Source organism: Centropristis striata, chromosome 5, assembly GCF_030273125.1.
Source record: "Centropristis striata isolate RG_2023a ecotype Rhode Island chromosome 5, C.striata_1.0, whole genome shotgun sequence".
NCBI classification, from domain to species: Eukaryota; Metazoa; Chordata; class Actinopteri; order Perciformes; family Serranidae; genus Centropristis; species Centropristis striata.
In genome coordinates this window covers 4,808,765-4,831,435 of record NC_081521.1, presented here as the reverse complement: position 1 = coordinate 4,831,435, position 22,671 = coordinate 4,808,765, and the positions used below count along the sequence as shown (strand labels likewise).

Genomic DNA, 22,671 nt, shown 5'->3' with positions numbered 1-22,671 from the left:
TTGGCTCGGGCTGGCTCGCTCCCCCTGTACAAACCCTGGTTAGAGGGCAGGAGAGGCGAGGGAGGTAGAGTTTCATGCACAGCTCTGTTCCCAGCTCATTGTCCTGGCTGCTGCTGCCAGAAATGTCAGGTGCCTTATCACCTGTCTCCTCCACATGACACTCCTCTCACACCACCGGGCCACTTTAACAACCCAGTTTGGAGATTATTTTCAGCTATAATCTGAGAGAGAGGAGAGGGGGGAAAAAAAAATCTGGATATTTGCACTGCATGCTGTGTGATGATGTCAGTGCCAGTGTGTCGTCATATTTCCACTAGGCACTGCCTTAGTAGGCTGGTTTTATAGCCTAGTTGAAGTGTGCTCAGTCTGAATCTGCGTGCAGGACTGCTCTTGCGTAACAGACGTGCCAGGCGGTAGGTCGGTAGGTATATGCAATCGTGTTTATCCGCTTGTGAGGAAAAAAATGAGAGGGAGGGAGCGATGTGGAGAGAGATGGAGCGGTCGGAGGGGGCGTTCATTTGCTCACTAGCTCATGGCTAGAGAGAGCTGACAGTGGTACAAGGCTGCTGAACCTCTCTGTAGGAGTGTATGAGGACTGTTTTCTACCGTTTCCAAATATACCCAGCGGCTAATAAGCGGTGGACTAACTCTACACATTTCCTTTTGGCTCACGCGGTATGTCCTAGTGCTCATATCCTGCCGCAGAGGACGCCATCGGAGAGGAGCCGCACAAACCTGCAGGTATGTGTCTCCATGACGGATGGACTTGTGGTAACAGTTGTGGAGCGGCTGCTATGCGGCGATGCTTTGCGCAGTGATACAGTCGTGACGTTGCCTCTACCTGTGCCGCGGTACCAGTCGTCGGTTCGCGTTTAACAGGCTGTTAATTAATCACACCTTCACATTTTACCTGTGGTACTCGCTCTGTGTGTGTGTGTGTGTGTGTGTGTGTGTGAGTGTTTTAACGGGAAGAGAGGGGGTCCCCATTATGAGGAGTGCAGGACAAAGCGGCAGTTTGGGCGAATTTTGTCAGTTGGAGCCATCACGATGACTTCCTGTCGTCAGAACGGTAACGTCAGCCTACGTTACCTGGTAACGTAGGCTGACGTTACCTAGTAACGCCCTTACTGCTCTTTGTGGTGTCAGTCTGTGGTTATAATATACAAAATACTATGAACTATACCTACTATACCTATACAAAATACTAACGTTACTATTATTATGTGTAATTAGATATATTTCATTTGACTGAGAAACCCTATACCTTTACTGTAAAGGTATCCACGGATATGCTATAGCTAATCATCCTTAGTAACTACAGTACATTCTCTACACGCAAAAGTAACCGTAATATACGCTCTTTATTTCAGAAAGAAGTCGTATCAACTCCATATGTAACAACCTATTGGAATAACCTTAACTGGAAAAACATCTGGAATTTATCTGCTATATATATATATAATCAATAACAAGGTTAAAGAAGTATCTTTTCAGATAATTCACAGAATTTACCCATCTAAAGTTTACAATACTATATCATCAATCTCACGATACAGTTAGCCAAATGGCATATCCATAATTTCTTGTCTTTGAAAATGAAACCAAACAATATTTTAAGTCTATTAAGAAATCTACCAACATGAAAGCTATAAAAACTTTGAATGTATGTACACTTTACAATGTTTTTGAATGAGAGCTTGCCTCAAAACCCCCTGACGGCGTTTTGTTGGTGTATTGTCTTATATTGCACCATGTGGCTTGAATAAAGTTAAAAAAAAAACTTAAAAAAAACTACAGTACCTTGAGCTGCGTTACTCAGTAACAGTTAACTTCTTACTGGTAGGTTAAGCTACTCTATAACCACCTATTTCAGTCTAACGTAATAGTAACGTAACGTATTAGGACGACCCACCTACAATGGCAACTTAATTATTGATTTAATTGGTCGCATTTTCCGTAAAAAGTACCCTTTCTCATTCACAACGACCCAATCACTTTAGCACAAAATCCACTCCACCGTCCATGCTGTTCAACCAGCACGCCTCTCGTGTTTCATTCATTTGCATATCAAATCCACAAATATCCCTGGAAATGTAAAGTCCAGAAAGTACAAATTACTTAAGTGAAAGTGCGACAAGTGGGATACTATTTCTTCTTTTTGGCCACAGCTGGCAGGTGCGCAACGTGTTGTGACTGTGTTTACAGTGAATATTTACGACCTCAACATGTAGGCAGCGCTGCAGCACTTAGAGATCTGGATCCACCTGTTCCTCGTTATTGTTTTAACGCATCCAGCGGAGGGAGAAAGGAAACAAAGGGGGGAAACCGCGCCAATGCGCCTCTGAGAGCGCACAGGCAGAGCTGTTCCAAAGTGCTACTGGATGTAACGCAGAGCACTGCCATACGTCTCCAATTCAAAAGAAAAACAGCACACCCTGATCCACTGACAAGAGAAAAAGGGACCTATCCAATTATAAAGCAGCTCAAGAGAGATTTACTGGCTGCTTTGGTAGTGTGTTCACAGAGAAGAGGGACTTTTGAAAGGGTAAAAGGGTGTAACAGAACAGAGGATGATCCATGACTGCATGCCTCTGTATTGAGTAGCACATAAATGGCTTACTTTAATGGCTTATCTTGTAGGGGAAAAAGTTATCAATCACCAATATTTGGGACCAGATGCTTTTAAACTGGCAGTGCAGTTAAACAATAGCTTCCAGTTAACAGCAGACATAACACTTCCCAGAACAGACGCCACTGAGCTCCCAGAGTAGTGGAAAATAAAGCATAAATCAAGACAATCGCATATTACTGAAGCACAGACCCACTTAGCATTAGACATGATCTGTTAAGCTCTGTTTTGCTGCTGGGTCTTTTTGGATGTTGCTGTGCAGAGAATGCGTTATTACATTTTTATAAAGTTGTAAAAATGCATCAAGGACATCTATGTACAAGTTAAGACTTTGTTTTTGCATATATATATGCAGTCTCTTCGCAAATTAAGTGATAACCACATACCACACCACTTAACACAGCAGTTGTTTTATTGGATCCAGCTGTAATAAAGTGAGAGTCTCTGGTTAAAGTAGAGCTGTGGTTAACTCCCTGTAGCAGGCAAACTGTTTGTAATGCCTGTAATCTGTTTTCCTGAAAGTGTTTCGTGGCTTCATGGGATTCAGCAGCTGTTTCCATCAGTCACCAGACTTCTCTATCTCTCAGGGTGTCTTTCTGGGAATGTGAGTGCTAATTTTAAGCTGTGACGACACTAAATTCACGGTAATTTATTGAATCTGACAAGACAGTTTACATTTGAAAAAGCAAACTTTCCGTGATCACCTAGCATATGTCAATGTTTGTCTCCTGTATTTTACCCCCAGAGCACAGAGGGCTGTGTCTGTCAAAATGTGTGTGTGTGGTGGAGTCACAGTGCAGTTAAAGTGCCTCACCCTTAAAGGCTGACCTTCAGCCTTTGATCTGTGGCTCGCATGAAGGCGGAACATCAGTCAAAGATGTTGTGCGGCTCAGCACTTTTAAGCTGGACATCCACTTCAACTGGGGATCAAACGCATCCTTGATTGGTTCTGGAGCCTCCTCTTTTCCTTTAGCATGACCCCGCTGTGTGGTCGGTTGCTCCAATGGAGTTTTGACACCCCCTGAGGCAGTGAAGCGCCACAAGAGGGGCATCTTTAACAGCCACTGGTTTGTGTTAAGAGGTAAATGGACAGCTTTAGTCAAAGGCAGATGTCTGAAAGTTGGGTGACTGCCTGGAAAACTTCCTGGAGAATATATATAATGCATGTGGAGAGCTTGTATGTCGCCTCATATATAAATCAGTTTCATTTAAACTGAATCGCATTAATTTATATTAATGTGGATCCAGTAATTGAAATAAGCAAAAAAGAATATTGTGAGAGCTGTTTGCAATCCATATGTTATTTCAAGGTGTGGAATTTTTAACGGTCAAACCAACGACCTCCCCCACTACCCGCATACCAACATAACCGCACATACTCCCTCTCCCATTTCCCCTCGCACTCATTTTCTCTCTCTGTCTCACGTACACACAAATTCACATACATACACTGCTTCACAGTCTCACCTCCTTCCCTCTACATACTGCAGTACAAACAAGTTACACATCTGTATGGCGAGTAATGCTTAACTGCTCTGTTGGACTGAGGAACCGTTGCAGTGCTGAGGTCCACTGTGACACACAGCCCTCATCTGGTTTATTCCAGTCTCTGTCTCTTTCTGTCCATATTTGAATTTCAACTCACCCTTACAAAAAGTCATACAATAACACAAACACATGATCTAGGCAGTGACAGATCAGCAACTATGGTGTTCTGCAAAGTAAATTACTGTTTTTGTCCATGAAGTCTGGTGGCTTAGAACAGCTTTAGTTTTCCCCTCATCAACTTAAGCAGGGTTGCTTGATGGCAAGGTAAAGTGGTGAAAATATTCTTAACTTTACATACATTTTAACTGATACTATTACTAGTTTATCTCCTGTATCCGTACTCCTGCCTGCTTGTTCAAACTTGGTTGTGTGCTGACCGACACCTACTGTAGTTAACACTGACTATGGACAAGAACCTTATACAACCCCACTTCAGTAAAGCCGAACTATCCCTTTAACAAGCTCTTCTTCTCAGCTTTAGCTGTGAAATCTTGTTCATTAGAGAGGCACCTTGATATTGGACACTATGTGTCAACTGAGGTATTGGAAACTCAGGCAATGACACAACATTGTGATCTCAAGCCCTGACACAAGGTGCAAGAATATGTCCACTTATATTCACACATATTTTAATGGAGACTTTAGCTGCTAGCGGCAATGGTACTGTCACTTAATCGGCCCACCATTTTGATCCAGGCTATGCCAATGTTAGCACCGCTGTGCAAGTAGGTCTATGTGTGTCTTTTACATGACTCTAAACATTCACAGTTTGATTAGGTTTAGGCAGCAGTACTATTTAGTTAGGTCTTGGCACAGATACTTCTTGTTTAGGTTTAGGGACAAAAATTCTTGGCTTTAGGATTTTTATAAAGTACATTATGCTGGAAGTTACCTCAGGAAGCATGTTGTGTAGTAAAGTGGGTGTGTGGTGTAGCCTGTGACACAGCTTTTAGACTCTTCTCCTGCTGTGCCCAAGTACAACCTCACAGAGCTGCTAGCAAGACTCTTAGTAAAAAGTTCCTTCCCTATTTTCGTACCTTTCTTTGAGGAACATGAACATGCTTTTCTACAAAACCCTTTGTTTAATTATAACAAAATAAGCCATAGTTCTTAGATTGTGATGTCTGGATACAATCAGCTTTACAAGATATTTGCCTGAATAAATTACAGTCACAAATTGGCACATCACAAATCTGACCAGACATTCATTGCTACCTTTTTCATTGCTATGCTTTTAGTACTTGGCGGTTTTTCATGCTGTCTGCTTTAGACACATTTCGGTATTATTCCCAGCCCTGATGGATACAAGTGTACATTAGACCAGACATAGTTGAAAATACGCAGATCCTTCTGTCTACAAACACAAGAATCTGATCAAGATGTTTGCCTCTGGAAATATGCACTCATAAAGTTTTGCCTTGCCATTCTGTCTGGAATCTGGCAGAGAAGAGAGAGGCAACATTTGCAAAACTTCCTCAGTCTGGTTCTCTCTGTGAAGTACAGATATCAGCTGGTCATAATAATACATCAGTGTAGACATGACATCAGTACTGCAACGATTAACTGATTAACAGCTGCTGTCGCACTGACTCATGTGATTGTATAACCAGCAGGTCTATACTGTTGGCAAAGGGTTTATAGTAATCTTCAGATTGTTGCTGGCTAGCTGTATTATTGGATGTTATGTGTGGGCATTTCCTGCTCTGGATAAAGAACGTATTGTGCAGGAGAGAGTGACGACATCTACACGACATGTGCACATACAGAGCGATGTGTCCTTTTGGCCCCGAGGGGCTGAAATGATAAAAATGCTCTGACTGACCATACACCCTTCTGCCTTCCCTCCTGGACAGTCACAGAGGGATGCACTGTCTTAATTGTGAGAGTGTATGTCTGTATTTTCCTCTCTCTTGAAGGGGATGTGCTATTCTAGGCTGAGAGCATACAGGTTTATAGTCAAACCAAACACCAAACCAGCTGATTACACTGATCTGCTCTTTGTAGTGTTGTGTTAGAAATGAAATCAAAAAACACGCATGCTTGGCTCTTCCTGCCCTGTAATTCAGTCTGCTTAAAAGAGCTGCCAATCAGCCTAAATATACTCCATTTGTATTACTCCAATGGAAACTTGTAGTCAAATTGTCTAAATCCAGTCAAGAAAAACATTTTGGGGAACCACTGCTGTGTGTGTGGGCTTATGGCCCATGCGTGGAGATGAGATTAATGCTGACAGTGTTTCTCTCCTCTCCCTAAAGCTTATTTGTCCAAATGTCTTTTGAGGCTTATTAATCTCTACCTACATACACATGACTCATGCTGGATTACACTAGATCTCTGCTAGATTTCTCAATTGTCATGTTGTTTACCCACGGCTACCAGACACTGCGCACCTGCCTGTTAACCTCTGAGGAAAGGTGAAGCCGGCTCAGTTTCTCCGCATGCCTTCCTGGACAGATTGCCATAATACGTGTGATTGGATCATAACAAACTTGTTAATCCAGAAACATAGTTTACTCGTGACTTTTCCTCCTTTCCCTCAAATATTCTGCTTCTTAGTTTCTTGTCAGTTTATATCAGCTAGATATCTCTACATTTACAGCCCTAAACACTTCTCTCAGTCTTAATTTTGTCACAAATCCCTTCAATTCTCACCCCCTCCCTTCACTGTACCCTCCACTGTCAGCTTCATTACTGTCATCATGCCTCCTCCATCTTCTCCGCCACTTCTATCCCTTGTCTTTCCCCTCCTGCCTATCCGTTCTGTGAGCACAGTCGTTTTTCTAATCTCCACATTCTTACATCCACCTTATCTCCTTATCTTCAGCCCCCTCCATGCCTCACCTAGGAACATGCTGTTGGACTATGTTGAAACAACTCCAGTTAAATGGGGGACAAAAGGAAAAGAAAGAAAGAAAGAAAGAAAGGGGAAAAACAGCAATTAATCAGAGGTTGGATTGGCCAACAGCCGACTTAACTGAGAGCAAAAGAGGTGGCTGAGACAGGAGGGAAAATAAACACTGAGGCTACTGTGAGTGGGTGGAGATTGAGATATACTACCACTTATATTACTGTATTCCTAGCCAGTTTTCTTTCCAGCTGCTCTTGTGTAACACCACCAACACTTAGTAAACATGGAGGAAACTCTGATGAGTATAAGACAAGCTGAGATTTTATCTCACTAGTCTACATTTCCTCACATCATACCTACAATATGCTCGACCAAAAAACACATTTTTCCATATACTCACACAGATTACTCACATCTTACATGAGAACAAAATGCACGCGCCAGCCGTGGGGGCAGCTGCAGTGATTTCTCAGAGATCTACACACTGCAGCTGTGAATGGACCCTAGGTGAGTCATCAGCAGCAGAATGAATTCCCCCAGAGGCACCGATTTCTATATTCTGTGCTTTTCCTACTGTTTCGGCTGAAGTTTCAGTATGATATTCACTGCTCCCCCAGGTTATCTCCCACTGTGAGTCATAGGCAAGTCTGAACGAGGGAGTTTTATGTAAGTCAGAGGCTCATATAGTAAAAGAAAATTAATGCTTTTTTTGATAAGAGGTGCATGTTTAGGGGATGCGACCGGCAGCTGCTAAGCGGGATGAATCGTAGGATTGTGTAATCCTCAGGGGCCCGGGGGTCTCTCCGTGTCACTTGGCTCTCTGAGCTTCACCACACTCGGCGGTACAGCTGTCAGCTCCTGGCATCCATGACTCAAGCAGAACTAGCAGAAAAGAGGAGCAGAGTCCCGCTGCTTGGGACAAAAAAACAGAAGACTTTGGAGGAGAAAGAAACTGATATTCATCCAAAGAACATTTTATGGCAGAGATAGTACGGAAAAAGTTAATGTGCCCATCTGCCACTGAATGAAACCATCTGGGACTCCTTTTTTTTTTTGGCTTGATCATTCTGATGGTGCAACTTGTTATATAACTTACAAGCTGAACTCTTGCCTTTGTTTGCGTCTGAGTGTGGCGGCATATGTGCCATGTATTCTGAAACCATACACCTGACCACGCCCGGTGCGTCCGCCGGTGTCATGCTGCTGAAACCTTGTGGGAGTTTCATTGACCTGCCCTCTGAATCAGCATAGCAAGGCTGTAACATGCACTCCTGAAATGACACATTATTGCAAAACTGATGTTTTAACCACAGTGATTTTGGTGTTTATGCTTGTGTAGCCAGTTCTATTTAATAAAATTAGGACTGGGCCATATGACAATAAATATTGCCAAAATGATACTGGCTGAGCAGTGCACAATATTAGTACAACAATATTTACATAATTTGAATGAAACTTTGGGTTCTGACGTGACGCGAGCTGGGGCGAACAATAGAGGCAGTGTTTATCTAACATGGAGCTTGTAATATCCAAAATAGGCTTTATCATGTGGTTATTACATACAGACTATTTACGTATTACATTTCCAGAACACATTAGCCTGGGTATACCCAGACTGCCTTGCACGCTCGAATTTAATTTCGAACCTCCAGACGGTCTGGAAACCACGGCAGTTTCTTAGCCCTGTTTTAGGGATCCAATCACAGAGCGGGGAGGGACGGTGAGACGATGACGCGTACTACTCGGCACTTGGAAGCTTTCCGGATCCAACATGGCTGCTGCAGACGCGAAACTCTCTTTAGCTGTAGATGGTGTTTTAAATAGTTTAGAGCGAAAGTTGAAAGGCGAAAGGTCTCTCGGCGGCTCCGCTGTCCCCCGGCTGGTAGCGAGATCACCGGTAGCGGGGCTATTAGCGATGCACCGGCGGTGATCTGGCTACGAGCCGGGGGACAGCGGAGCCGCCGAGAGACCCGCAGCAGCTTGTTTATTGCCCATAAAATCAGTGGATGTGTGTGGCAGAATGACATGAGGGGGAATAAAGCGTGAAAATAAATAATCTTGCAGAAAGCGAGAACTGGAGAAGCAAAGCAGCAAACAACACTCTCTCACAGACACACACACAACAAACATCCATCTCTGTTGCTCTACTACGTCATCTGGTATAACTGATCTGATTGGCTAAGAGCTACCTACAGACGCTTTGATAGACATTCTAAGCGTCCAATAAACGGCTCCGGAGGATCATAAACCACACCTCCTCTACGGAGAAATGAACGGCAGGTGTCCAGACCTAATCTCAAATGAGATTTGGTCTGGTGTTAGCCAGGCTAAGAACACATGCTATATCGTAATATATATATCGATATCGGGTATAGTCCGACCAATTTATCAATCAACCAATATTATTGGCCGATACTGGCCTATAGAAGGCATATCAGTATCAACATACATGTTGTCCGATATGAGAACTTTTTTTACATAATATATAATGCTGAAAACAATGGTTGGTGTGATTTAGAAAAGGTGTTTACTTAATTCTATTTATTTCTTATTTACATGTCAGCAATTCACTGATACTTAATATAAAGCATTGATACTTAATTAGCTATTTATTTATTTTTTGCTTTCATTTCTAGAATTGGTTGAAAATGCAATACTTTCTATTTATAATTTGTTAAATATTCTTTAACCCATAAGAACCCACAGTGACACGGATGTAACAAACATTTTAAGTCTTCTAGAATCTCCCATATTCAGCTTTATGCTTCACCTTCACTCATTAACTTGTTCTGACCATATTTCCTAAACAAATTAAAGTCACAATTTTGATAAATGTTGTGGAGATGCAAAAGAAAAAGGCAAATTTGTGTCTCTGTAAGCAGAAAATGTGTCTAGTTTTTATTTTATTTTAAAATAAATTTTATAAACATAAATGCCATAAAAGCCCATTATAACATATATATGTCACATCACAGATCTTTGACATTTAGGGGTAGTATATATATATATTTTTTTAAACATCAGAAATGTGTTCTATGTGGTCCATTTATAGTACATGTCCTTTAAGGACAACTGGGTCTGGGTTCTTATGGGTTAATAAAGGCATGTCGGTACAAAATCTGTGTGCAATCCACATAGAGGTAACACTTTACAATAATCATCTATGTAATGTTTATAGATGGTTTATAAACCAATTATTAACCAATTACAAAATTCTATACATATTTTAATCTTTAAATGTTTTCAAACAATTTCTTAAAGGTATAAGAATTATTTTGTAATCATCAACATACTTAATATGGTGTTAAAAATGTTCAAATGAGTGCAAAACTATTAATAAACTAATAATTATAATGTAATTGTTTGTTTATGGTAAAGTAACTATCAACTTACATTAATATACCATCTATTTGGCATTTATAAATAATAGTTCAACATTAATACATTTTCTATTTACCATTCTAAATGGCCTATATACGGTTTATAAATGATGATTAAACATTAATAAAGGCATCTGTTTACCATTTATAAATGGTTATTTACAATCTATAAATGATGGTTATTGTAAAGTGTTACCCACATAGAAAAGGTCTATTTTTATTCCAGCTCAAAAAAACCGTTGTTAATATTCTCCAGTACGATATAAAATGTAAACATTTTTTATTTTTTTGTCAACAGCGGCTCACTGGAAGGATGGTGTGACACACAGACAGACAGACAGCCACAGGGACCAGTCATCGTTCACCAGTCAGAGGCAGACCATGGCTCCCATGCCTCTCCTTTTCTTGGGCTTCCTCTTCTCCTTCCTCCATCCTTCAGATGCCCAGACCGTCATTGGCTCGTCCTCCTCATTCTCTCCCCTGGACTTGCCTGTTAACTCTAACCCTCAACCAACCAAGCAGACTGCTAGATTTTGGCCTTCTCTGCCTCCCAGAGGGCGCAGTGATGTGCCTATCAGAGCCACAGTCCCGGACAGACTGACAACTACGAATACAGTGCAACGAGGGCGATCATCACAGTCCACACCTTCTTTTATATCTGCCCTTTCTACGCACAACCTCAGCAGTGGGCCAATATTAACTCAACCAACTGCCTCCAGGCCTAGGACTGATACAGCTAGCTTAGCGATCATGAGGGCTCTTGCAAAGGGAGATGCTACTACAAAAGGCTTTACTCCACCTAGGCCCACTTTCCCCTCGGCTGCTGTCTCTGAGGCTGCAGGTGATAAGCCAGTGACAGCAGGAAATCCAGAGGAAGGATATGTGAAAGTGACACAGGATGATGGTTTGCAGGATTTGGGATCAGGTCGTGTTCCAACAGTGACACCTGTGAAGGAGGAATCACCTGGTCCTCAGTCAACAGTTGGTGAAGAAATGGTGCAGTATCAGCCACAGGCACAGACGGCAGTATCTAAAGTTTCTGATTTAAAGACAACAACACCAGTCAATCAGACTGTGAAGCCTCACCTGCTTACAACGGCCAGTGAAATCTCTACGACGCCACAGACTGAGACGAGAGCCACACTGTCCCCTGTGGTTACCCAGGCAACACCTCGGACTATCCTATTAACTGGTGAGAAATCAAATATATTAGACACCATTTTTATGACAGTAATGCTGAGTTACAGCCAATGTTGGAGGTCAAAATTTTTCAGTTATCAAATTATAAACATTCTAGGTGCACAATGCCAAAGATAAACAAAGAAGCATGACTGAAAATGAAAAGCTGGTGGTGTTTTGTTTTTTTGACAGATGTACACTTTATTGAAGTCTCAGAACTGCAGCCTGTTTGCACAGACAAACAAAACAGAGGAGGAAACTTGACACATGAGCTAACAGGCACCATTGTAGATTTTTTTTTAAAGTTATGTACATGCAGAACAGGTTTTACTTCATGATAGTATGTGTTACTTTAATTAAATGAAGGCAAATACACTTTATGTTGCCTTTTACTTTACCATTCATAATGTGCACCTCCATGGGTGCTGCCATATGCTGTGTGATGTCATATACACTACCGGTCAAAAGTTTTAGAACACCCCAATTTTTCCAGTTTTCTATTGAAATTCAAGCGGTTCAAGTCAAATGAACAGCTTGAAAGGGTACAAAGGTAAGTGGTGAACTGCCAGAGGTAAATAAAAAAAGGTAAGCTTAACCAAAACTGAAAAATAATGTACATTTCAGAATTATACAAGTACCGGTAGGCCTTTTTCAGGGAACAAGAAATTGGTTAACAACTTAACTCTATGGAGTCTTGGGCTATTTTGTCCATTTTTTAATTATTTTCATGTCTTTGTAAGTCATTTTGTGTCTTTTTTTTTTGGGTCATTTTGTGTCTTTTTTTTTTAATCCTTAAGTCCAACATAAAATGTGATTTTGAATCTTTTTTTTACTTTCAAAACACTATCATGCTCAATAAAGAATTTTAAATGTTGCAATTATGCATTCATTTCAGAGTACACTGAGACATTAAACTGCATAATTTTCAATTCAATTCTGGAAAAGTTGGTGTGTTCTAAAACTTTTGACCAGTAGTGTATATACTTGGTCATGAAGTCGGGGTAGATGGTTTGGCCCCTGAGTTTACAAGTAGAGCTCCGACTTTAATTGGCGTTTTATTGTATTTTTCCAATAGAAAGTAAAGTAAAGTTAAAGTTCCAAGATTAATTTCAAAGATTTCAATAATGTCATGTTGTGTCTTTTCCACCACTCTTTAGGTAAACTGACAGAGAACACTCCTTCCACCGTCAGAGATACTCCAAAGCCGGACTCTGCTGCTGTGACATTACCCCAGTCAACGACTCCTGCCACAGACTATAAACAGTCACAGACTACAAAACAACCAGTAAACACCATGCCGGAGCAAGTGACAACCACATCTACATCTAGTATTTTAACTACTACACAAGAGGCTGTGAGAATATCCTCCAAAACAACAAATAAACCCAACAAAACAGCACAACTGGGAAGAAATACAGCCAGCACAACGGCACAGTCTTCAAGGCCAGGTAAGAATTAGGGTCTTTTACTCTGGAGTCGACTATTTTTAGTGTCGTTTGACCTTTTTGGTAATTTAAAATGGAATTATTTGTGCAGCTGTAACTTTTTTTACTGGGAGAATCTGGAAAAGGCTTCAAAGCAGGGAAAAAACAGAGACACTTTTCCATGGAAAGTGGGGTGGTAGTTGTGTGGGGTAGACGCAACGAGGGAAGAAAGTACAAGCAGGAGGTGAGAGGGGGAGTTTTGAAGAGGGGGCGGATGGAATCACAGCCAGGCAAAGGAATAGACAAGAGGAAAGTAGGGTCTGAAAATCAGACAGTTGGGAATATACACTACCGGTCAAAAGTTTTAGAACACCCCAATTTTTCCAGTTTTTTATTGAAATTCAAGCAGTTCAAGTCAAATGAACAGCTAGAAAGGGTACAAAGGTAAGTGGTGAACTGCCAGAGGTAAATAAAAAAGGTAAGCTTAACCAAAACTGAAAAATAATGTACATTTCAGAATTATACAAGTAGGCCTTTTTCAGGGAACAAGAAATGGGTTAACAACTTACCTCTGTGGAGTCTTGGGCTATTTTGTCCATTTTTGAATTCTTTTCATGTCTTTGTAAGTCATTTTGTGTCTTTTTTTGTCATTTTGTGTCTTTTTTTAGTCATTTTGTGTCTTTAGGTGTCTTTTTTGTCATTTTGTGTCTTTTTTTTGGTCATTTGGTGTCTTTTTTTAGTCCTTTAGTCCAACATAAAATGTGATTTTGAATCTTTTTTTTACTTTCAAAACACTATCATGCTCAATAAAGAATTTTAAATGTTGCAGATGTGCATTACTTTCAGAGTACAATGAGACATTAAACTGCATCATTTTCAATTAAATTCTGGAAAAGTTGGTGTGTTCTAAAACTTTTGACCAGTAATGTAGATGAGAAAGTGGATGGGGTGGGTGAAAGTGTGATGGAAGAAAGGTACGGGCAGAGAAATGCAGGGAGTGGGGATGGTAATGAAAACCAGATGCACAGAGGAAAGGATGAAGGGAGGGGAGTTGCGAAAAACGTAGATGGAAAAGGAAAAAGCATGACACATGGGGCGCATGAGCCGGTCTCTTAGATACAAAGAGAACAACATATTAATGACTGTTAAATACTTAGACTCTCCTGTCCCATGAGCACATTTAAAGTCTTCAAGTAGGTTCAAGTAGGTCATTGTAATTATTAATGCATTGCATCAATAGCATTACCAGTTTGTACTGTATGGATACATCTGTCCACATTTCTATCAGGGTCACAAACGTGTGATTGTGTGTCCTTTGAGATGGAACAGGATATTTATTTTTTAGTTCATTGCAACTTGTGAACATATAAAGCAGTGTAAGCAGTGTGTGTGTGTGTGTGTGTGTGTGTGTGTGTGTGTGTGTGTTAAAGAGAAAGCTCAAGGGTAAGTGTATCCAGCTGTGAAATGTGATCAGCACATCTGGAATGTGTCTTGCTCCTGTAAGAAAAAAAAGAAGGGGTTTGAGGGAAGGAAGTAAAACATACCTTTATATAAATAAAGAAGTGTGTCTGTGATCTGTATGCAGTGCTCGCCTGTGTGAGTCTGAAAGTGAAACGTGTGTGTAAAAGGAGGGACGGGGCGAAGGAGGGAGCCAGGAAGTGAAACACATGTTGGAGTGAGTCATTAGTCAGCATGTCAGCTTTATGGATGACTTCTACATGATGAGGACGGGCTTAACGTCCTCTGAGTGGCTGACGGCTTGAATGTTTTCAAGCCGTGTCTCATCATATTGTTCTATCATTCATCAATTCTAATAGTTAAATTCAATATTAAAATTAATTCTAGATAGATGCTCTTAGCTGCAACTGTTTCTATGATCAACATAGACATAACATCAACATAAGGCTTTCCTTCAGTAATCACATTAGTCAAATTATCTTAAAATTATCTTAAAAATGGGAAGAGCTGTTGGTATCTCTAGGAAATGTGCTTCCTTTGTTGCTCGACCCCTCATGTGTCAGATAGTGCAGAGTTTGGTGTTGTGCCACCTAGACTATTGTTCTGTGGTCTGGGCATCTGCTGCTAAAACTGAGCTCAAAAAGCTGCAGATTGCCCAAAACAAGGCTGCACGGTTGGTATCGGGCTGCTCCACCCGGTCTAATGTTTACCGCATGCATGATTCCCTCTCATGGCTGATGGTAGATAACAGGTTAGCATCAAGCACTGCTGTAATGTTTCAGTCAGTCTTAATTAATGAAGCGCCTGACTTTTTAATTAATCAAATTGTGTGTAGAAACTCCTTGCACAACTATAGCACTACAGGGTCCAGTAACGGTCAGCTTGAAGTGCCTCACCCAAGAACAAAGGCCTTATCACGATCTTTTATCTATAGAGCAATTACTCTGTGGAATAATCTGCCTCACTACCTCTGTTGCACTGAAAGTAAACAGGTATTTAAAAAGAAAGTGAAATTTTATTTTATACAAGCTGTACATTTTTAAATGTTGTTCTTACCTTTCCTTTTCTTACCCTTTTTAGGTTTATTGTGATTGACCTTACCTGTAAATGTTTGATAAATTGAGAATATGTTTTTTCTGTATATTCTGTGCTGTTCCTGTGGACCCCAGGAAGACTAGCTGGTTACTAAGGTACCAGCTAGTGGGGATCCTTAATAAATAAACAAATAAACACAGTTATTATATTTAATGTTTTCTCCGTAAAAGCCATAAGTGTTTGTAAGGGCCAATCAGGGCCAGTTCAGCAATATTTAAGTTAAGTTAACACAGTTAAGTTAATTTAAGTTAAAAACAGTAAAAAAAATGAATTATGATAATTTCATTGTAATTCATGCAATGCTTAGAGTATGTTAGTTTAAAATATACAATTAATAATGTTTAAAGGGTTAAAAATGTTTCTATGATTTAAATTTTACATTGTGATGTCACTATATAGTGGTAACTATGGTAACTGACTGTGTATCTTAAGTTTCGTTTTGAGTCAGAACATGGTGGAAGCAACACAGTCTTTATATTTTCTCGTGTTATTATTCACATCAATTCATGTCGCTTACAATGTTTTGTATGCCTCGTGTTATCTTTACATCTGAGTAGTTAATGAAACGCTCGGGGATGAATGGCCCCATGATTATAATGCTGTTGGGTGTTCCCAGGGTTTTGCAGGAGAATAAGGTGGAGTGCCTTGAACAAACAGCAGAATGTGGTTGCATAAGAAAATGAGAGGGGGATAATGAGATGCCACATTGTCAAGGTGTTGTCTCCTCCCGTGAGGTAGTTATGCATTGTATAACACTGCAAATTTGAACAAAGAGCTTTCGTGCCTGCTTTATGACACTGTTGTTACATAATGAAGATGTTCTTGTTAATTACATAATCTAATCCAATTAAGCCACACAATTACTATTCAGTTATCCTGATGCTCAGCATAACGTCTTATGAATGCGTGTATATAATGTGATTATGTGGTGACATGGTTTTTAAATCATGCTTTAGAGATTTACAGCATGTTATGGTTGCTATTGCACGGCATTGCTATTAAATGATATTGGCTCGAATATGAAAAACATTCTACTCACCTGACAGGCTGGTGTTAGGTCATGCACTCTACCTTGTTTTTGTAATACATGTGCAATTGTGAGTGTGCCTTATTTAGTACATGCACAATGTGTAATCTGTTTCTGCTCACACAAAGGGGCATGAATTATGGTTTAGGTTTGTTATTTTCATACTCAACTAGCTAGTGGGATACAGCACACACTTACCTGATACTTGCAGAGAGCAGGGAGAAAAGAAGTGATGCAAATTTAATAAGATTAAAAAAAAACTTGTTATAGAGAGTGTACAAATTGGCTATTTTCATTAGATCTTGTCTTAATGTTATTATATGTAGACCTGGGATAATGTGTCTGTGCAGAACGATTGAGTTACAATGACAAACTGGCTCTAGCTCATGACTTTGATGGTGAGCTACACCCCTCTAGTGGCTCTGAATTGTATTTCATGTACTCTTATACTCTGCTTAAAACACTAAAAACCAAACCTCTGTTTCTCTTCCTGCAGGGACCTCGTCCTTCCTTGCCACTGGTGTTGTACCTGTCACCAGAATAAGGTTCAGCCCCACATATCAGGCTGGTGTTGGTCAGAGGAACCGTTCCATTCTTCTAGGACATCCTCACCAAGCTCCCTACTCCACTTCTAATCCAGCCCCCTCTCCCAGCAACGGTCCGTCTACTAATGCAACACTTCTCTACTGGGGGGACCTGACCCGGACACTGGCTTTCGCCTGGGAGCTGCATGTCTACGGCTCAGCCAGCCTCTTCCTCCTCCTGTTTGCTGGAGCTGCTCTGGGCCTCACCCTGTCCCCTGGAGCAAATTGTCCTCATCGAGGGGCTCTTGCACTCGCCAATGCTCTATTGTTTCTGGCTGGAGGCCTTAGGGCAGCTCTCTTTCTCATAGACCCCTATGGCACACGGAAATTCCTCCCTCGCCCTGCAGTCACGGCCCTCTACAACTTGCCTCTACACTTGCTGGTTTGGACGCAGGCTGCCGTGGCTCTGCTGGCGTTGAGGGTGGCAGGAGTGAGTGTGTTACCTTCCACTTTGGAGCGCCCCCCGTTGGTGGCCGTGTTGGCAGTGTTGCAGTGTACCCTGCTGCTGGCAGCTGATCTGCTTTCCCCAGCTCTGTCCCCTGTGGTGCCCGTCACCCTGCAGGTTCTGTCCCTCTGCTGGGGTCTGGCTCTCTGTCTGGGCTTCCTCTGCTATGTGTTCCCACGTATACGCTGCCCTTCCATTCCCCACCCTGGAGTCCCTGAAGAGGCCAGGAGGAAGGCTTGGACAGGGAGCAGGAGGCTAGGGGTGATTCTGGGGAGAGTGTTGGCAGTGTGTGCCGTTCTTGGAGCACTGTGCTGTGGACTGCATGTTCATGCCACCTTATGGCTTTACGGACTGCTAGGGAACTGGACGCGTTTCAACTGGGGATGGTGGCTTGTGCACTTCTGGGCCCGGCTCCTGGAGCTGGCCTGGGGGTTCTCCCTCCTACTCCTCAGTTCCTGGGTGTTCTGGAGGCCTCAAGGTTGCCGTGGAAGAGAGGAGGGTGGACCAGATTGCAGAGCGGCGGGCGATCTGCCGTCCCCTGGCCAATCTACAGGCTCCACTCAAAGACATACCTGCTGGTCCAAGATCGTCCAAAGCCTGAGGGGGAAGCCTTGCAGAAAGTCTGACAGTAATGGCTTGGGAGGAGGTGGAGGAGGTGGAGGAGGTGGAGGGGGAGGACCAGGGGAGGTGCCTAACAACTGGACTGGCCAGGAGCGTCCTGGAGCTGACATCAGCAAGAGTCTGATCAGGAACCAGAACCACGAGCAGGCCAACGCCCAGCCACGTTGCGTCAAAGACAGTAACCGGGGACGCAACCCTCGAGGCCTCTCTGCAGAACGAGGCGTGTCTGACTGCTCCACAGGCTCCCTGCTCAGACTGCAGGCACTGGGCCGGCCCCCACAGCGCTCAGTGAGTGGCAGTCTGGATCAGGAGAGGGACACGTCACTGTCTCTTTATGAGTTCGATCTGCGTCCCCCATCTCCCATTGACCTGACCCGTAGCATTGACGAGGCCCTGCACAGGGAGCACCTGCTAGGAGGAGGGAGCTTGTTTCATCCTTTTAACCAAACTTCACAGTCCCCTTCCCCGGGATCAGGGATCAGCCAGGGGCCCTGGCTCCGCAGGAACAGTGATCCTCAGATGCTTTCTGAGAGCAGCGATGCCCCGACAGAGTCTTCCATGCCACTGGGGGGCAGCGTTCTCAGCAGCGTGCCCAGCAGGCAGGTGACTGCTCCCCCAACGCCTTCCCACCAGGGTCACAGGTGGGCTGGGAACGCAGCAGGAAGCGTCCCCTCATCGGTGTCCTGCCCCGTGTCACTCCGTCCCTCCAGAACATCAACGGGGCATCTGGGGGACGATGGAGTGGACGACACGCGGCCGTTCATCACCCCTGACTCAGAGAGGGTGCGGGGGAGGGCTGGGAGGCCGGTGGGCTCACGGAGTTACCTAGAGGTCAGCCGCCATGACGACTCTGCCAGTGTTAGCAGTGAGATCATTGACTTATGAACCAAACTCTGGACATGAGGACCAATTACCGCACATCAAACACCCATTCAACAAATATTGTTCCCGACTAAGACTTGGACAAAATCTGATCTTTGAGCTGCCTAAAAGGTGAATTATTTTTAGAAGAGGGAAACTATGTAAAAGTGTCTCTTGGTGATGACCTTAAAGGATATCACCTAGTTGCCTTTTATCTTGTTAAAAGGGTTTAACAATTGTGTTTGTGGAACCGATATTGTATAACTCTTACTCTAGGAGTAAAACTGGGAGATATAGCACAGATAAACAACATAGCACACAGCTCTTTCCATCTCTTTTTCACACACATATAAATTTCCTTCTCTTCTTGTCCTGTTTTGAGGGGAGGTCACACAAATACGAGTCGCTACAAGTGAGGCCACTTCAAAAACAGCCTGGTGGAGCTCTCTCACAGTGCAACAGCTAACTAGATAAGCTAAACTATTTATATGCAAAGGAAACGGCATTATCTTTCTTTTGTCTTCCCGTTGACTCTGCAACTTTTGCCCTCCAAGGTAAAAATGAACCAGATTTTGTTTGATTGTTTACAAAGCATCAAGTATACATTATTTCCTAATTCTGTGTTACATCATTTTAGCCAACTTGATTTGGCTTTTGTTTTGTGAAAATTCAATAAAAGAGACCCAAATGTCTGATATAAAACATTTAAAACCATGTCAAATTTGTCTCGAAGACAAGAGGAAAGTTGAACTTACCAAAGAGATTCACCTCGCTGCTCACACGACTCCATGCATGCGTTTGCTGATTAGTGACCTTGAATTATATCGTTCAACTTCTATCTACCAACATCAAAACAGGAAGTGGGAAAGAAGTAGTATTGTGACATTGCGCTGAAAAGTGAGCAGTGCCACCAGATGCACTATACCGTAAGAAAAACAGTTGTAGCGACACGTATTAGTGTGATATTCTTAAACACACACACCTGCATAACACTGGTATCACTTAAAAGTACACTGGGACCATACATACATTTTAACCAGTCCTAATAATGGCTCCTAGCAGGGTCCCGCTTGTGAAGTTTGAAGGGTAAAAGACTTATGTGGCTCCTCGCGTCTTTAGGTCCCATTTCTATTGTTTCTGTGAAAAAACGTCTGCATATCAACAATTGTGAATTACATTGCTTTTCGAGTTTATCCGCTGTCTTCCATATTTCTATTTGCTTTGTGATGTAAAGATGTGCCATACATACATAACCTTGGTTGGTTCCGTGATATTTTTATGGTTCTATAAACCCATTATTTGGGTTAACTCTCTATAGCGTCTTACCAGTATCATAGTGACTCAGCTACGGATTACTATTTCTAAGCTCTTAACGTGCTGCTGCTGTTGTTGTTGTCCAGTCTGCCTTGTATGTTAATGTGAAGCTGGTTGCATAAAGAGGCAGACAGTAAACAACGGCCGGGGACATGCTTACGTGTGAAACTGTCGCTGAGGCTTTTAGCTGTAGCTGAACTTCACAATGAAATTCAACCATTCGCCTGCGAAGTTAATGCATTTCATCTTGTTAAGTTGTTCTGTTAATCAATAATTACGTACAATAAAAGCCTCTGACTGCATTTTCACAGGGTTTGACAAATAATATTCAACATAATCATAATCCTATCAGTTGCATTAAATCAATCAGACTCATGTGTTAACTAGTTAAATGCTACACGGCTTTGCAGGGCTGCACCACATCAGACTGGCTTGGCATGAACCTCAGATCTCGTATAATAGACATAACAAAGCACTTAACTCTAAAGCCTGAGCACTAGTGTTTAGTGCTAGTATTTTACTACTCAAGAGAAAAATATCTTTCAAATACATAATGTATAAGCAACAATGTAAATAATGCTATTTTTGATGTTCATGAATAAAGGTGTATTTGAAACATAGTAGTAGTTGTTACTGTGAAAGACAATCTAAAGTGATTTTGCTTATGTGTCTGAGCTGTGCAGACCGTTATGTGATCTCAACATCAGATTGTGAACTGTTCAGTACATGCAGACATGTGACAGAGGTGAGCCAAGGACTCTCTGTGATGTGCTAGATAGACATTTGTCTGCAGGTTATGCTAAATTAAAAACAAATCGCCATGGTCTGCAGGATTTATAACTCTTCTTTAAGTTAATGATATCGGAAAGAAGCAAAAGATTTCATGTGGAACCATTTTTAGTCTATTAATCGACTTGAGTCTGTTTGGTGATCCTGAAAACACAGCAGGTCCTCCACAGTCTTACATTTTAAAATTTTTTCCAACATCTTTTAATTTTCAAGATGATTACCGGAATGCTATCTTGCATTGCTGTTGTGAATATTTACCCAGCTGTTTCAAGAAGTGACATTTTTCGAAAGTGGATAAATATCATTTTGGATTAACCCATTGAGGCCTGAAAAACCGCTGGGCGTTTTAAAATAAGCCTCTAATTTTCTGGAAATTCTGGAAAAATCTGGGGGAAAAAAGTGTGAACTCTTCTACTAAATAATAGATTTTTCAGCCTCTGTAGCAGATAGAAATGAAATTCAAAAAGTATTTGAGAGCTTATACAAATACTACAAAACGACGTAAACGCTTTCCAGGCTTCAATGGGTTAAACTTAATTCACGCCTCTGTTTCTGATGAGAGCCAGAACATGACTTGTTTTCCGGTTACCTCAGGGTGACTTGCAGTACCTCCCAGTGATGTGAGATGCTTGACTTGTTTAGTATTTACAGTACAATGGCCTTGTGTTGTTGTCTACATTCCAATGAAACTGTGTACTCGCTGTTACCTCTTTTACTTGATAACCAGGGTGGTGCCTCCAGCACCCGCAGTGTTTCCCCTCAAACAAGCAGTATGTGCCATAGAAAATACGATCAATGTGCCCCCTCCGGTCTGTAGTCACAGTGCTGAAGTAAAGTATTAGATTCATTTGTTTATTTTGCTCATTGAACTTTTGTTCTTGTATTCCTTGCTGCATTTCATGTCTGGATTCAAATAAAAAACAAGAAAATGTATTATCACTGCTGTTTATTATTTGTTTTAAATGTATTTTGCATAAGAATAAGCTATACAGAGCTGTGCAGTATTGAACATCAAGGTTTTTCCCTAATCTTTAAACAATGCAATGATTCTTCCAGCCACCAAACAAGAAAAACAGCAATAATAATGAACAAGTGTGATTTTCTCTTTTCATTCTCACTCTATGTGCACTGGAGGAATCAGGTTTCTATATAAAACTTGTGTACGCTCTAAACTGGACCAGGATCAGCTCCAAGTTGTTTGTGATGTCACAAAATCCTGCTGGAAGGGCTTATGTTGGTTGTATTATAACTTTAGCATGGTTCATACTGTTCTTAGGATATTTCGGGTAAGTCAAAAGTGCCGGTAACACTTTACAATAACCAACTAAGTAATGTTTATAAATGGTTTATAAACCAAGTATTAACCATTTACAAAGTGCTATACATATTTCATCTTTAAATGTTTTTCAACCAATTTCTTAAAGGTATATCAATCATTTCAAAATCATTAACATACTTAATATGGTGTT

The 22,671-nt window shown here is 41.6% G+C and overlaps 1 protein-coding gene across 1 annotated transcript; it reads left to right on the top strand.

Moving 5' to 3' along the window:
* The first annotated feature begins 318 nt into the window (after window positions 1-318).
* Window positions 319-22,135, top strand: LOC131972213 (proline-rich transmembrane protein 3). Its single transcript, XM_059334002.1, has 4 exons — window positions 319-741; window positions 10,704-11,597; window positions 12,742-13,032; window positions 17,085-22,135. The coding sequence occupies exons 2-4, from the start codon at window positions 10,787-10,789 to the stop codon at window positions 19,121-19,123; spliced, it is 3,141 nt and encodes a 1,046-aa protein (XP_059189985.1). The 5' UTR covers window positions 319-741; window positions 10,704-10,786; the 3' UTR covers window positions 19,124-22,135.
* Window positions 22,136-22,671: the final 536 nt, after the last annotated feature.

Coding starts and splice junctions, on each gene's coding strand:
- LOC131972213 (XM_059334002.1), top strand. CDS start 10,787: ATGGCTCCCATGCCTCTCCTTTTCTTGGGCTTCCTCTTCTCCTTCCTC. Junction 11,598..12,741: donor TCGGACTATCCTATTAACTG/GTGAGAAATCAA, acceptor ACCACTCTTTAG/GTAAACTGACAGAGAACACT. Junction 13,033..17,084: donor GGCACAGTCTTCAAGGCCAG/GTAAGAATTAGG, acceptor CTCTTCCTGCAG/GGACCTCGTCCTTCCTTGCC.